Source organism: Tyto alba, unplaced genomic scaffold (genome assembly GCF_018691265.1).
Source record: "Tyto alba isolate M040663 unplaced genomic scaffold, T.alba_DEE_v4.0 Super-Scaffold_2, whole genome shotgun sequence".
NCBI classification, from domain to species: domain Eukaryota; kingdom Metazoa; phylum Chordata; class Aves; order Strigiformes; family Tytonidae; genus Tyto; species Tyto alba.
In genome coordinates this window covers 66604027-66619287 of record NW_024881282.1, presented here as the reverse complement: position 1 = coordinate 66619287, position 15261 = coordinate 66604027, and the positions used below count along the sequence as shown (strand labels likewise).

Below are 15261 nucleotides of genomic sequence, written 5' to 3'. Positions count from 1 at the left end.
TTCTCATTCAAGTGTATAAGGCGTGCTCAGTCTGCAGGCATTCTGTAAACAACAGAAATACAGTAACAATTTCAGCCCCACCGCCGCCATTTGCAGTTAACAGTGGGCAATGCTGCCACCCAGAGGACTTCTCGGAAATTGCACCCCGACCTGCCCGGTCACATCTGGGGGGGCCCGTGGTCACACGCGTCACCTTCCGGAGTGTTTCAGGATTTGGCAATGCTGATTAGAATGTATCTCTTTAGTATAGTTCTAAGCTATATTAAAATATATAAAATAATAACAAGTTCAGAAAAGGGATCTAATAAAATGCATATATAGGAAGGTACATTTTTATAGTGATCATAATGAGCGTTGCACTAAAACATGTAATTTGGTTGACTTTTGCATGAATTTCAGCACGCAAGTTTAGAAGGCAAAACCATCATTTTGTCTTCTTGGCTTCTGGGCTCTCCTCTGTTTAATGTTTTATGTTTGTACATAAAGTAAATATTTAAGTTTTTCATGTATTGTTTGTGAAAGACAGACATTCTTCAATTATAATAGATTTTTTCCTGCTTATATACAAATTAATCTGAGGAAGAAAAAAAGTTTGGCACTATTATATTGACATCAGGTTATTTGATAAACAGAAATTAGCTACGAATTTTTAAAAAAACTTTCTCCAAAAGCATTTCTCATAGCCATTAGATCAGTTTTATAATATGACCGTCCCTTGTATTTTTGGATATTGAACATAATTAAGTGAAATTTAGTATGTGGAAAGAAAAAAAAAAACAAAACCTCCAGACAAGCTGCTTAACTGCCATCGAAATGCACAAGCTGTCCTGTTGATGTGCTTTGAATGAACAAAATGAGTGGCACCCTAATGGTGCAGATCAATTAAAACTCTGGTAAGAGCTGCATGCCAGAAGCAAAATAGTTGCAGACTGAAATGCACTTTTTATGTCCCTGGTGCCTAAATTTGAACATATGCTGCCTTTATGTGTGATTATTGTTTAAAAGAGCAGTTTGATACCAGCATTACATAGTCATCGTTTGTTCCTTGATACAGAGGAGGATTCTAGAGTCAGGATGCTGCTCTGTCTGCTCTTGTGAATATATACATGTATTTAGAAGTGTCATACTAAGACCTTGCCAATCCAGTCTAATAGGAATACTTTTTATGTTTCTAGTGGTTAAAGCAGAGGCTGGAGCTGCAATAAGACTCAACAGACTGGTTGCTGTAATATTGATGTTAATTGAAGTCAGTTTAAAATAATTTCTCATTTATATGGGACTACTTAAAAGATACTTAGAGTGAACATAAATCCAGGTTGTTGAATGAGTGTAACTTGCCAGCTATCAGCTGGATCTTAGGTTATACTTTAAAAGAAGTATTTGGGTGCTAGTTAATTTGATTCAGGGCCTTTAAAGCACATCAAAGGGAAATTAACTATATAATTATGTCTGCAGATTGTCTACCTTGAGGACCTTGGTTTTCATTTGTGTTTTTTGGGAGGTGGAGGGGAAGCATAATGGGAGTGGTATTTTGAAATAAAAGCAAAATTGTAAAGATGTCTTCAAAGTTCAGCACTCCGTCACTTGTCTCTTAATAGATACTGGTATAAGTTAGACTAAGTCCTTTTGTGTAACTTGACAAAACTGCTTCAGAAAACACAAAATAACTCTAAGCAAAACAAAAAGCATATTCTCCATGTACCCAAGGAGAAAATCTAACAGAGATAGGAACTGTGCCAGAATCTTTGCATTTCTAACACGTGTTGCCTTTTGTCCCGATGCGGTAAAAATGTTATCTGTAATGCAAGATATGATAAAGAGATCTGGGTAAGCAGATGTGTTTCATGTATACATAAGCAGATAATCAGCCATGCATGATGATGGACATGAGGTCAGTTGCTGAGCGTGATCATACATGGACAAATCACAGCAAGTCAGTCTCTGGAGGGCTGCGTTGTGAATATAGAAGACAAACTGTGCCCTCAGGAAAGGAATATATTGGCTCATTTGATCTGTCTTCTGAAGTCTCCTTGAGAATCACATTTAGTAAGAAGGTTTATGCTGGTTCTGAATCAGCCTTTGCTGCCAGTAATGTTGTCCAATAAAGCAAAATAAGCAGGTCACCCAGAGAGGTTTTGGAGTCTTCAACTCTGAAAATATTCAAAACTCAGCTGGAGACAGCCCTAAGAGAAACCTGCTCTAGTTAACTCTGCTTTGGGCACAGGGGTTGCCAGAGGTCCCTGACAGCTTCCGCTATTCTGTGATGCTATGAAAACAGGGAATAAGTTTTATGAGGTCTAGAATTTTCCAAGTAAATAGCTAACTTTGTGTTATCATTTCTTTTTTCTTTAAGATTGGAAGTTTTCTGAGAATTTACAGTATTCATACAAAACAAACAAGTGCTGTTGATGAAGATGTGTCACGTATAGAATTCCACCTGCATGGTGGCACCTGTTACGGTCGAGGAATAGGAGTCTTACCAGAAAGTAACCCGGATGTTAAGGAACTAAAAGCGTAAGTTCTATATTTCGGGGTTTTTTCTAAATTATTCTGGAAAACTCTAGGCTAATGTAACAACTCTGCATTTTAGAATTGTAAATGTATGTAAGAATCAGAAACTCTGGAACAAAGTAAGTCTTTAGCACCACTAAGATGAACAGTAAGTATTTGGGGAGGATAGGTAAATAAAAGGTAATTTTTCAAATTTGAAATACAGTAGGGATTATGATTTCTGTTTTATAATGCTTTAATAATAAGGCCTGGCCACATTAACATACTTACTGTGTTTTATACTGATCTTTTAAAGATAAAAGCTATGGTTAAACAAATAAATTGAGCACATTTTAAGCATGTGCATATATGTTACCTGAAAATGCTGAGACTTAAAGATGTTCAAAATGAAGCATACAATATAAATGCTTTACTGAACTGCATTATATACATAAGGAATCATAAAACCATTTAGGTCGGAAAGGACTTTAAGATCATCAAGTTCACCACTAAGCCATGTCCCTAAGCACCACATCCACGTGTCTTTTAAATACCTGTAGGGATGGTGACTCAACCACCTCCCTGGGCAACCTGTTCCAATACTTGACAACCCTTTTGGTGAAGAAATTTTTCCCGGTATTCAATCTAAACCTCTCCTGGTGCAACTGGAGGCTATTTCCTCTTGTCCTATCGCTTGTTACTTGGGAGAAGAGACCAACATCCACCTTGCTACAACCTCCTTTCAGATAGTTGTGGAGAACAATAAAGAGAAAATAAGGAGAATAAGGAAAATAAGTGGGTGATTGGTGACAGCCAACATGGCTTCACGAAGGGCAAATCCTGCCTGACGAATTCCATGGCCTTCTATGATGGTGTTACAGTGCTGGTGGATAAGAGAAGAGCAAATGATGTCATCTGTCTGGACACGTGCAAAGTTTTGACACTGTTCTGCATGACATTCTTGTCTCTAAATTGGAGAGGCATGGATTTGGTGGATGAACCACCTGGTGGATAAGGAATTGGCTGGATGGTTGCACTCCTAGAGTTGCAGTCAACAGCTCAATGTCTGAGTGGAGAACAGTGACAAGTAGCATTCCTCAGGGGGCAGTGTTGGGACCAGCGCTGTTTAACATCTTTGTCAGTAACATGGGCAGTGGGACAGAGTGTGCCCACAGCAAGTTTACCGACAACACCAAGATCTGTGGTGCAGTCAACACGCTGGAGGGAAGGGATGCCATCCAGAGGGACTTTGACAGGCTTGAGAAGTGGGCCTGGGCAAACCTCGTGAAGTTCAAGGCGGCCAAGTGCAAGGTCCTGCACATGGCTCAAGGCAATCCCAAGCACAGATCCAGGCTGGGCCATGAGTGGATTGAGAGCAGCCCTGCAGAGAAGGACTTGGGAGTGTCAGTGGATGGAAAACTGACTGTGAGCCATCAGTGTGCACTCACAGCCCAGAAAACCAACTGTATCCTGGGCTGCATCAAGAGAAGTGTGGCCAGCAGGTCGAGGGAGGTGATTCTCCCCCTGTACTCTGCTCTTGTGGGACCCCACCTGCAGTACTGTGTCCAGCTGTGGGGACCCCAAAATAAGAAAGACATAGACATGCTTGAGCAGGTCCAGAGGAGGCCACGAAGATGATCGGGGGGCTGGAGCACTTCTCTTACAAGACCAGGCTGAGAGACCTGGGGTTGTTCAGGCTGGAGAAGAGAAGGTTCCAGGGAGACCTTATAGTGTCCTTCCAGTACTTAAAGGGGCCCTACAAGAAAGCTGGAGAGGGACTTTTCACAAGGGATTGTAGGGATAGAATGAAGGGTAACAACTTTAATCTGAAAGAGAGCAGATTTAGATTAGACGTAAAGAAGAAAATCTTTCCTGTGAGGTTGGTGAGGCAGTGGAACAGATTTCCCAGAGAAGCTGTGGCTGCCCCTTCCCTGGAAGGGTTCAAGGCCACGTTGGATGGGGCTTTGAGCAACATGTTCTAGTGAAAGGTGTCCCTGCCCATGGCAAGGGGGTTGGAACTAGATGGTCTTTAAAGTCCCTTCCAACCCAAGCCATTCTATGATGATGCTATGATATTAAAGAGAACTGTCCCCAGTACTGAGCCCTGGGGAATACCATTTCTGACCAGCCGCCAACTGGATCTAACGTCGTTCACCACTGCTATTTGAGCCTGGCCATCCAGCCAGTTTTTTACCCAGGGAAGCGTATGCCCATCCAAGCCACATTTCTCCAGGAGAACGCTGTGTGAAACAGCGTCAAAGGCTTTACTATATAACCTAGGTAGACAACACCCTGAGCCATTCTGTCATCCGCTAACTGGGTCACCTTGTCATAGAAAGAGATCAAGTTAGTCAAGGAGGACCCACATTATGTAAACCCATGCTGACTAGGCCTAATCACCTGGCTGTCTTGTACATGCCACATGATGGCATTCAAGATGATCTGCTCCATAACCTTCCCTGGCACTGAAGTCACACTGACAGGCCTGTAGTTCCCTGGATCTTCCTTTCAGCCCATCCTTGCAGATGGGCATCACATTTGCTAACCTTCAGTCACCTGCGACCTCCCCAGTTAGCCAGGACTGCTGATTGATGATTGAAAGAGGCTTCGTGAGCACTTCTGCCAGTTCCCTTGGGTGGATCCTATCTGGCTTCGTAGACATGTATGTGTCTAAGTGGTGTAGCAGGTCACTAACCGTTTCCCCTTGCATTATAGGAGCTTCGTTCTGCTCCCTGTCTTCCAGCTCAGGGGGATCGTACCCCAAGAACAACTGGTCTTACTATGAAAGACTGAGGCAAAGGAGGCATTAAGTACCTCAGCCTTTTCCTCACCCTTTGTCACTATGTTTCCCCCCCTGCATCCAATAAAGAATGGAGATTCTCCTTAGCCCTCCTTTTGTTACTAATGTAATTATAGAAACATCTTTATAGTCTTTTATGGCAGTAGCCAGGTTAAGTTCTAGTTGGGCTTTGGCCCTTCTAATTTTCTCCCTGCATAACCTCATGGCATCCTTGTAGTCCTCCTGAGTCGCCTGCTTCTTCTTCCAAATGTTATAAACTCTCTTTTTTGCCCTTAGGAAATGCTAAATAACCAAAGTCCGTGTTCATTTAGCAAGAATTCTCTTTCGTGTAGTACAGATTTCTTTTGGCACTCTATTGTGTTTCGAGTTCCAGAGGTTATTTGGAAAGTAGTGTCTTATGTGCATCATTAATATACACTCCTGCAGCTTCTGGCTCAATTGAGTTTTATGTTTCTGCTGGAAAATTTATGTCTGAGCATTATACCTGTGTATTGATAAACCCTAGGTTTCATGTAAGTGTATGTATAGTCCCATATATATGTGTGTGTATCTGTATATATGAAAGACTTCCCTATGTTATAAAATATTGTTTCATTGAAGTGATGAATAAATTTAGTAAGAGCTGAATCCCCTTGTGTTCTAGCCAGTCCTCAAAGATTAGAGGGGCTAGGGGTGGCTAATCTTATCTCTTACAGCCTGTCTGCTGTAAGTCCAGTCTCACTGAAAAGAAGCAGTCAGGCTCGTGAATAGTAGGGTTTATTCTTATGCAACATCTACAGATTTTCTAAGATTGCCAGCAATAAATGCACTAAACTGCAGAATGGCTATATAAGTCTACAAACAAAAGCCTTGCAATCACAAATTCAGTTTCCCTGGTAGTCATTGGTGTAGCCAAGGTCACATATCTTACCAAAAGGCATCCCTTCTGGGGGGAGTGAGGAGAACAAACCCCTCGATCTGTCCCTGCGATGTATCAAATTCTCATCCCCACGTTAGGTACGAACTCAGGGTAGTATTTATCCACTATTGTGTCAAGTGTGTCAGGTGTGTGTGCGGGTGAGACTGTGGTCAAGCCACCGTTCCTTGAGCGGTAGTACAGAACATTTCTTGATATAACTTCTGAGCAGTTGTGCAAAACATTTTGTGTGAAAAGCGGAAGAATGGCCCTGCATGTCTTCCACCTTGCTTCATGTTCCTCCCTGGTGCCATGGCAACACAAACCACTGCATCTTTACCCCATCCTGTGTCTGCTCAGGGCACCGGGTGTTCAGGAAGTGTGGGCTTTGCACTTTTTCACTGTTTTGTGCTCCAGAAACTTCCAACAAATATATAGTAATTTATTTTTAGATGCTTAGAATCTGTGGAGCTTGCAGTCAGTCAGAATGTGGAAAGCATGTCTTCAGTGGAATTAGACGGCACCTTTAGCACTGCTACAGGTAAGAGCAATTGAAAGCTGGTTTGCTCTTTCTTCTAACGTATATGTGGTCGAGATAAGGTCACAGTTACTGCTTCTCCAAGTACATAATGTTACTTTGACATACAAAGCCTTAGAGAATTCTTCTGGATTATTAGACTGGAAATTGACATTACCCTATCCTTCTGTCTCACAGCAGAAGCCTTTCATATACATGGAAGAATACTTTCGTAGGAGGTAGTGAATAAATTATGTCCATAAATTACAGATGGTTTTCTTAATCATACTGTATTAGATCATAAAGCAGAGAGACATAACTCCAATTCCTCAGAGACACACACTGATAACACTACTGAACAGCTGCTTCCTGAGGAGCCCCTCTGAAGCCATTGGATGGAAAGTTGTGTCAGTCGCAGAGTTGCAAGATGCAGTGCCATGGAAAAATAGTGTCTTACAGACAGTCCTACAGATTCCATATTAATTTTTGAATGTTACTTTTAGCCCAGAATAAGAATAACTAAAAGTGAATTAAACTCTAAAGCGGGTTGGACATAGTCTGCATCCTTGCTTACGACTTTTTAAATCCTGTGTTACTTGGCCATTATTAACATACTGTGACAGGATATTTCTAAAAGGGTGCAAAGTCAATAATAAATAAATACTTAATGTCCAGACCATAACACTGAAGATTTAGAAAGAATTTGCACATATTTACTGCACTGTGTATGTGTAGTAGAAGTTGTTCAGAGGAGGGACCAGGCAGTCCATATGGTTTTTAGAATAATGTATTTAGGCTGTTGTCCAGAAGGGTTGCAGGGGGCTGAATGCAGTTTATGTCATCAGTATCATTCCCAGTATACTTTTGAAGTGTTCATTTTCATGAGCATTGCGATTTAATGTATGCACTAATTTCTCCTCAAATATATTAACTCTTGATATTTAATGTCTGTCTCCTGCTTACTTTGCTTTTTACTTTTGCTGTATTCTTTTCATACATTATTAGGATTTCCATTTTCCTTTGTTCAGCTTCTGGTTTTGCGTGTGTATCTATCTGCCTATCTATCTGGTTTTGTGTGTCCATATGATAAAGAGGAAAGAAGGAAGGAAAATAATTAGGAAATATTTCTTGATTCTAGATCTCGAATCACCCTTACAGAGATGTCAGGAGTTACCTGTTACAGGTAGGAAACATTTTGATCTCAAGGTGAATTTTATTTTTACTAGAGAACAAAAATATTTTTGAAACATCAGCTCAAAGGTTGAAATAATGTCTTTTACTTATTATAGGAAGAGCTATTCTAACAGCATAAGTTTATGAATGTTACATTGGGTTTATTCCACTTTTAAAGGAATAAAGCATATGCATATATTCTACTTTCATTTGGATTTTTCTACATGTTGAGTTTCTGTACCCTGAAGTACACCATGCTCTCACAGCCTGTTGTGATTTATCCTGAAGACTGCGGTAACACATTTTATTGATAAAACTGAGGCTTCAACTGGGAAAAAAAAAGCTGGGAATTAAGGGAAAATACATACCTGCAACAGCTACTTCCCCTGTTCCAAATATTATGGTGTTTAATAGGTATGTGTTAGACAGTATGCATGGCACTTTATTTTTTGTGTTGATATTTTGCAGTATTAACAGATCACCAGGATTTGAATAACACAGAACTGAAAACCATTCTGAACAGCACAGCTCCTCAACAGTATCGCATTAGAGCAAAGCTGAGAACTTATAAACCCCAGAAGCTTTATCAGTCTATTAAACTTCATTGTTCCAAATGCAACTCTTTGTAAGTGTTTCACACAATAAAAGTAATTAGGAATTGTTCTATGTGTTTTGGGATGCCTAGATTTTCAGTGTATTTTCATCCTTTTTTTTTGTGTAAAATAAGCTAAACGTAAATGTATTTGAGTTTGAGCAAAGATTTGAAACTTACTGGTAATAGGACAATTTTAAATCATCAGATGAGTTTCATTTACAGAATTCTTTGAGTGCTTTCAAAACAGTAATTTTTCTTTATTTTCACAATTTAGCAGTGCTGGTTTTCCCATACCAAAGTTGTATTTAAGTACCTGTTTCTGTATTGCAGTTTTAAAGTAGGATATGCAAAAAGGTATGATAGTCTCCAAGTGAATTAATAAAATATCTTTGACTAAAGTCTATCTTCCAGAGAAGGCATCATTTTAGGATCCAAAAATATGAGGGAAACACCATCCACCTTAGTAGTATTGTCTTTTTTCTGACCTGAGTCAGTTCACTGACAATTTTATCATTTTTATTTCCCCATTAACACTGTCATTGTATCAAATAATGCTCAGTCAAATAATCGTATGCCATTTCTGGTATATATTCATCTAACAATTAAAGAGTTTGTTTGAAATGGCCTATTTTTGATTAAGCTACTGAGTGACATGCATTACAGCACTATTCATGATCATCTGAATCCCATATCGCTGTTTTTTTGCCTGACTTAGCCTACCATCAGTCCCAAGCAAACAGCTTTATTGTTATTGTTGTAAACTGTTGCTTTCTTTAGCTGATGGCAAGTTAGCATTCTCATAGCCTTTTGAAACTTTTTTGCACAATCAAGATTTATTAGATAGAAACATCACTGAGTCAAGAAAATGCCTCTACTCTCCTTCTCTTAGAGCTTTTGGATGCAAAGTAGCATGCTTACAGCTTTAACAATATTGGTCTTTATCAGATGTTATAACATTCTTTTGGTTGCAAGAGGAAATGCTTCATCATCTTCACAACATAGAAGTACATGTTCTTTATTACCAAGAACAAAAAGGAGTAAATTACCAACTATCTCTGCCACTTTTGTCACTTGTTTGATATATTTGCCAACTCTGTATTGTAATAAGCAGATACAATTGATAGAATTTTGTTTGTTCCTTAAGAACTTTATCTTTATCCCACAATTTTCCATTACTACTATAGGCTTTTTATGTATTCTTGACTTATTAATGTCTTTGTTTCTGTTCACTTGAGTCTCCTCCTATTTCATGTATTAGTGCCTTCTCTTTGCCACAGAATTAGGGCAGACTTTTAACCAGATAGATCCGTGAGGCTTTAGTTAGCATATTTCCTACTACTGCCACCATATCCTGCTGCAATGACAGGACTACTTGCAGTGCTGTCCCAGAAGCTTAGTTTCCCTGTTCTCAGCTGTGTACCTCAGGTGGAAGGAATCAGTGAAATACAGTGGAGCTGTACTGCAGCCTGGGTTGTGTGAGTTAAGAGGCCCAGGAAGGAAACATGATTTACAGGCATCCATCTCTCCTACATGTTCTCCGGTGGTAGAAGTTGTTTCATGTTTTTGCATATGCTGAAGAGCATGCATGACTGAACAAAGTTCAATGCAAGTTTGATCCTTTAACACTTCATGCAGTACAAGGCATATAACGCTTGAGGTAAAAAATCCTTGAGAGATGTATTTTTGTTTTTTAGACTTCGACTAGAAACTTCTCTGTAAATAGCAAAATATCGGTGTCCGTGGATGTAGTTTTATTCAGGTACCCACGTTACAGAAGTTTTATTTCTCGTGTGTTGTTTTGTTCAAAAACAATTAATTCCATTTCTGCCTCTGTGGGAAATCTACAGGCAGGCTGTAGAGGCTGGAAAAGTTTAATGGATCTATCTAGAAAGATGACCTGTCATGTTAGGTCCATTGCTTTTGCATTTATAATAGTAATCCAGGAACACAGGTGGAAAGAGTTCATGTGAACAGCAAGTTCAGGTTCAGGAGGACCCCCTGTGTGCCAGTTCTACAGTCATAGAAGAATATAAAAGTTTGGTTTCATAGGCAGGAATTGTTTATTCACTGGTGGAAGCAGCTGCTCTTGGGTTTGAAAGTGAAATCATCAGAATAATCTTCAGGAGTTGATGGTATTTTTCCTTTAACTCCATTCTGAACTTGGCATATACTTTCTTTCAGTGTTTTATGAAATAGCCCAAGATTTTGCCTTTTTTTTTCATTGTCCTTTTTGTCATGGTTCGTATTCCACCTGAAGCCAGCAGGTCTGTCTTGCTTAGGAGAGAGCATTCTAATTAATATTTAATTTATGTACCAACCACTGGCTTTTTGCCTCTTGTTGGTTATACTGGTAAAATTTGGATGGCCTGCATTACTTTTTTTGTGGATGACAACTGGAAATTCAGGAATGGTGCACTCTGGCAGGACAGGAAAAAAACTGTGTGGTGTAGAGTTGAAGATTCTTCCTTTTTACAGTATATCTGTGAAGCTATTCTGCTCCTTTCCCCCCCCCCCCCTCAAAATAAGCAAAGTAAAACAGCCTAGAGCATAAAACTTGACATTATATGGTCTTTTCACTCTGTTGAAGTGGTATGCAGTTGTGTGGCCCTTTTAAGGCCCAACTGAAATCACATAAAGCTGATATTTTTGTTTTTCCATGGATTTACATATGTGTGGATGAAGCCATGTCATGATTTAAGCCCAGCCAGCAACTAAGCACCACGCAGCCATTCGCTCCTTTTTCCGCCTTTCCCCCAGTGGGATGGGGAGGAGAATCAAAACCAAGTAAAACTCATGGGTTTAGATAAGAACAGTTTAATAATCGAAATAAAAATTGAAATGTAATTAAAAGGAAAATAACAACAAGAGAGTGAAACAAAACCCAAAGAAGACAAATGATGCACAATGCAATTGCAGACCAGCCGCTGACTGGTGCCCAAGCCCGGATCCACCCTTCCCAGACACCCCCGCCCAGTTTATATACTGGTCATGACACCATAAGGTATACAATATTCCTTTGGCCAGTTTGGGTCAGCTGTCTTGGCTGTGCCCCCCTCCCAGCTTCTCGTGCACCTCCAGCCTTCTTGCTGGCAAGGCATCAGAAGCTGAAAAATCCTTGACATTATAAACATAACTTAGCTACAACTAAAAACATCTCTTGTGTTATCAACATATTCTCACACTAAAGCCAAAACACAACACTACTAGGAAGAAAATTAACTCTATCCCAGCTGAAACCAGGACAAGCCACTAGGCTGCCTCTGCTCCTGGGTAAGATTAGATTTCTTAGCATGTTTATTAACATGGAAATGAATTATCTTGCTATAATTTGCTGTACAACCTGGATGTTTTAGCTGCTAAAACATCAAAGTTATTTTTCCTGTATATTCTTTAACTCTTATGACTATATTTTAATATTTATTCATAGTACTGTTGTCCTTGTTGCTAGATTGCTTAAGGAGAAGCTGTTAGAATTTACTTACTCATTTTGGAAATGGTTTTAGGCAAGAAGTTCCAGATGGAGATGACTTTGACTTTATTTTACAAGGCTCTGCCATTACGTCCCCAAACATAGAATTACACAATACATCCTGGTATGAATCTGTAATGTGGACTACAGAAGATCAGCAACAACGGAAAATAGCTATCCATTTTGTAAAGCATGATGAAATGCTTCAACAACCTGAAAATACTTTGCTTATGATAGAAGGTAAGATAAATTGCAAACATACCACTTCCTGTGGCACAGTGTCCACTCTGTCTACAAAGTTAAGATATGTTGAAGTTGTATTCAGTGTAAGTGATGATGATCATAAATGCATCTTCAACAACAAGAAAAACTTAGCTGGAACTTTAAGTTACTGTTGTGCAAACATGGAAAAGTCATCAGTGACAGTCTTGTAAGATGCTTTTGTCTATTTTAAAACTATACCATTAAGTTTATTGTTGATTCTGAATATGTTTTTTCTACCTGTGCTTACTGGCTCTTTCTGATTTGAAAACTCAGTCTCTTCTAAAATAAATTAGTATTGATGCGGAAAAGTTTTGGAAGGCTTCTGCTAATACAAGCCTACAATTAACTTTGTCAGCCTCTGGATGTCAGTGTTGTTTCAGATTAATAGAGCATCTTGCAGCATGAGGATTTTTTTGTTTGTTTTTTATCAATTTCTTCAGGGAAGAGATACAGTCACTGAACTTTAAACAAAGCAATTTAGCAAGAATACTAATAAGGAGTATTTTAAATAGAATAAAAGAAATAATTGCATATAGTACCATTCTGAGTTTAAAACAAAGTCTTCAGTTGTGCTCAAGTAGTGGTGTGAATAAGCTAATGTAAGTCAGGTGGCCCTTTGTGTAAGGGTCAATGACAAAACCCCTTCTGTTTTCTGCTTTATTTTATATTCAACTAGTTCTGATAGCTGCTTTATATCTGACATGTTCCAAATGGGGGTGGGGGGGCTTGGGTTGTTTGTTGTTTGCTTTTTTGTTTGTTTGTTTGTTATTTTCCCTTTTTTTTTTTTTTTTTTAATCTAACCTTCTCATTGTGAAAACAACAGAAAAAAAAATATTTCTACTCTATTTTCCTAAAATAACTGAACAATATAAATTGGTCAATCTTTTTTCAGCTATTAAAGCGCCAGCAGCTAAGTATGTGTGTATGTGGATATATGTGCTTCATGCTGGAGCAGAAGGAAAAGGCATAATCAGTGTTTTAGCACCTTTTTCCCAGAACATTGTTCATGAGCCTTGCCAAAGCTACATGCTATTTTAATTTTTAAGTTTTTGGAGGTGAAGATTTTGAAGTCTCCCTAGAAATCTTCCCAGCACTTTTTCAGATACAGACAACCCTCAAAGGCCAAACACATTATGACTTTTATTAGACAGAGATGGTCTAGATTCTACTCGTTTATTAAATACAAGCAATTTGCTCCTCTGCACCACAACACTCTATTCTTCCCCATAATCATTATGCTGAAGCAAGGACTTCTTTTTGAGTGTGTGGCATCTATTGGGCTAGAACTGAGGGAATAGTTGGATAATATACAGAATTTTATGCAACCCTCCACAGGGAGTGAGGGGAATGCGTAACTGCTGCTACAGATTTGTCGAACTCAAGAGTGAAATGTTAGGTTAACAAGTAGATTAATGCTCCTTACATATCCTCATTATTTGTACATTAAATCACTGTGATTCGTATCACTGTCGACCCCTGGTAATTCTCTTTGTTTTATGCCAGTCTCCTAGAAGCCAGAATACATTTGCTCAGTGTAACTTTGTATTACAGCAAAGTTGAAATTCTGAAGACCTTTTAGCAATGTCAGTTAAGGCTACCCTGAACTTTGTGTGTTAATCCCTTGAATGAGAGTTCAAATGTATATGAGAAGCTTTACCTGCGTCACTGTACTTGGAGAACCTTTGTTTTCTAACCTCTTGGGAAGCCATTTAAAATATCCGTGGCTCTGTTTTCTTTATTTTTTTTTAGCAGAAGTTAAATTCACTGAGGAGGTTTCATGTTTTGCATTTTTTCATCACCAGTAAGAATGCAATTTTACTGATTTTGGTTTCTTCTCTTTTTGCATTGTCTGCAGTACAAGTAACAAATATATGCAATAAATATTGTACAATCCAGTGTCATAATTACTTGTCAGAAAGTCTTTGAAACATCTTAGTTACAGTTAATGGTAAACAACACAGTTGTAGATTACATTTATTTTTAACAGTTTATTCATATTTTTTTTATTGTGGCTCATGAGCTAATTAAATCATATACTTTTATAGAACTGCTCCCAAATAACTGTTCTCTGTGTACTAAATTAATAAATTTACCACATTTCCACTGAATTGGTGAAATATCAGAAAGATTCTGTAATCAGTTCTACAGTCCCTACTACAGAGACTGAAGGCAGGTGATCCCATGATTTATAATAAATTTGAAATAACTTTTTCCTGTCACTGGAATTGGAAAATCTCAGGGTTCCAGCTGTACTATACTAAATTTCTGCTGTGTTCCTAGCATGGACTCAATTTACTATCTATCAAATTAGCATGAAGTTTGGTGGTTCTGTATTTTCTACCTCATGTCAATTATGACATGGTTGAATAACTACTTTTTCATAAACTGCTGGTTAAAAATTAATATATTTTTGCCACTTAAAAGCTGAAAAAACAGTTACTTAGGAACAATTACAAAAAGCCAGTTTATTCTTTTTTTTTTTTTTCCCCCCAAGAAAATTGCTAGTTAAATCATAGGAGAAATTATATGACAGTGATGGTAACTAAATACAACTTCAGTGTATTTACAGTGTTACAGTGATGGCTGTGAGGAATATATTAAGGCATCTGCTCTGATAAATGTCTATCTTTTATTCTTTATTGACTATGTTGTTGAATAAGAGTGAGAAGGTTATGGACCATTTTTTCAGTTTTCAGTAGTGGGTCTCAGTTTTTCTCAAAGGTCCTGAAATCAACATCTAATCAGCTAAGAAATGGAAGTTGTTCAATTTTTTCTTGATTACAGTTTAAGAAAAACATACTTTTTTTTTTTGTTTTCAATAGGTGGAACACTAAAAGAAGTCTGGAAGCTTACAAAAAGATTTAAATGTGTTATTCCTGTGAGATCCACAGAACATGATCTTGAATTATTAGATCTATCAGCTCCTTTTCTTTTACAAGGGAACATAAAATATTATGGGTAGGTTAAAAGTATTTGTTGATATTTCTTCACTAATTCAAGCTGCAGTGCTTAAGGGATAATTTGCCCAAAGATTCTTTGATGCAAAATACATAACATG

The 15261-nt window shown here is 38.4% G+C and overlaps 1 protein-coding gene across 7 annotated transcripts in view; it reads left to right on the top strand.

The window, feature by feature from the left end:
• POT1 (protection of telomeres 1) overlaps window positions 1–15261 on the top strand; it is an 86272-nt gene that overhangs the window by 60202 nt on the left and 10809 nt on the right. For all 7 annotated transcript variants that reach the window (XM_042792900.1, XM_042792902.1, XM_042792899.1 and 4 more), the window contains 6 exons: window positions 2354–2514; window positions 6638–6726; window positions 7841–7885; window positions 8344–8500; window positions 11974–12179; window positions 15026–15161. In XM_042792900.1, coding sequence (XP_042648834.1) covers window positions 2354–2514; window positions 6638–6726; window positions 7841–7885; window positions 8344–8500; window positions 11974–12179; window positions 15026–15161 — 794 coding nt within the window. The remainder of the gene's footprint in view (window positions 1–2353; window positions 2515–6637; window positions 6727–7840; window positions 7886–8343; window positions 8501–11973; window positions 12180–15025; window positions 15162–15261) is intronic.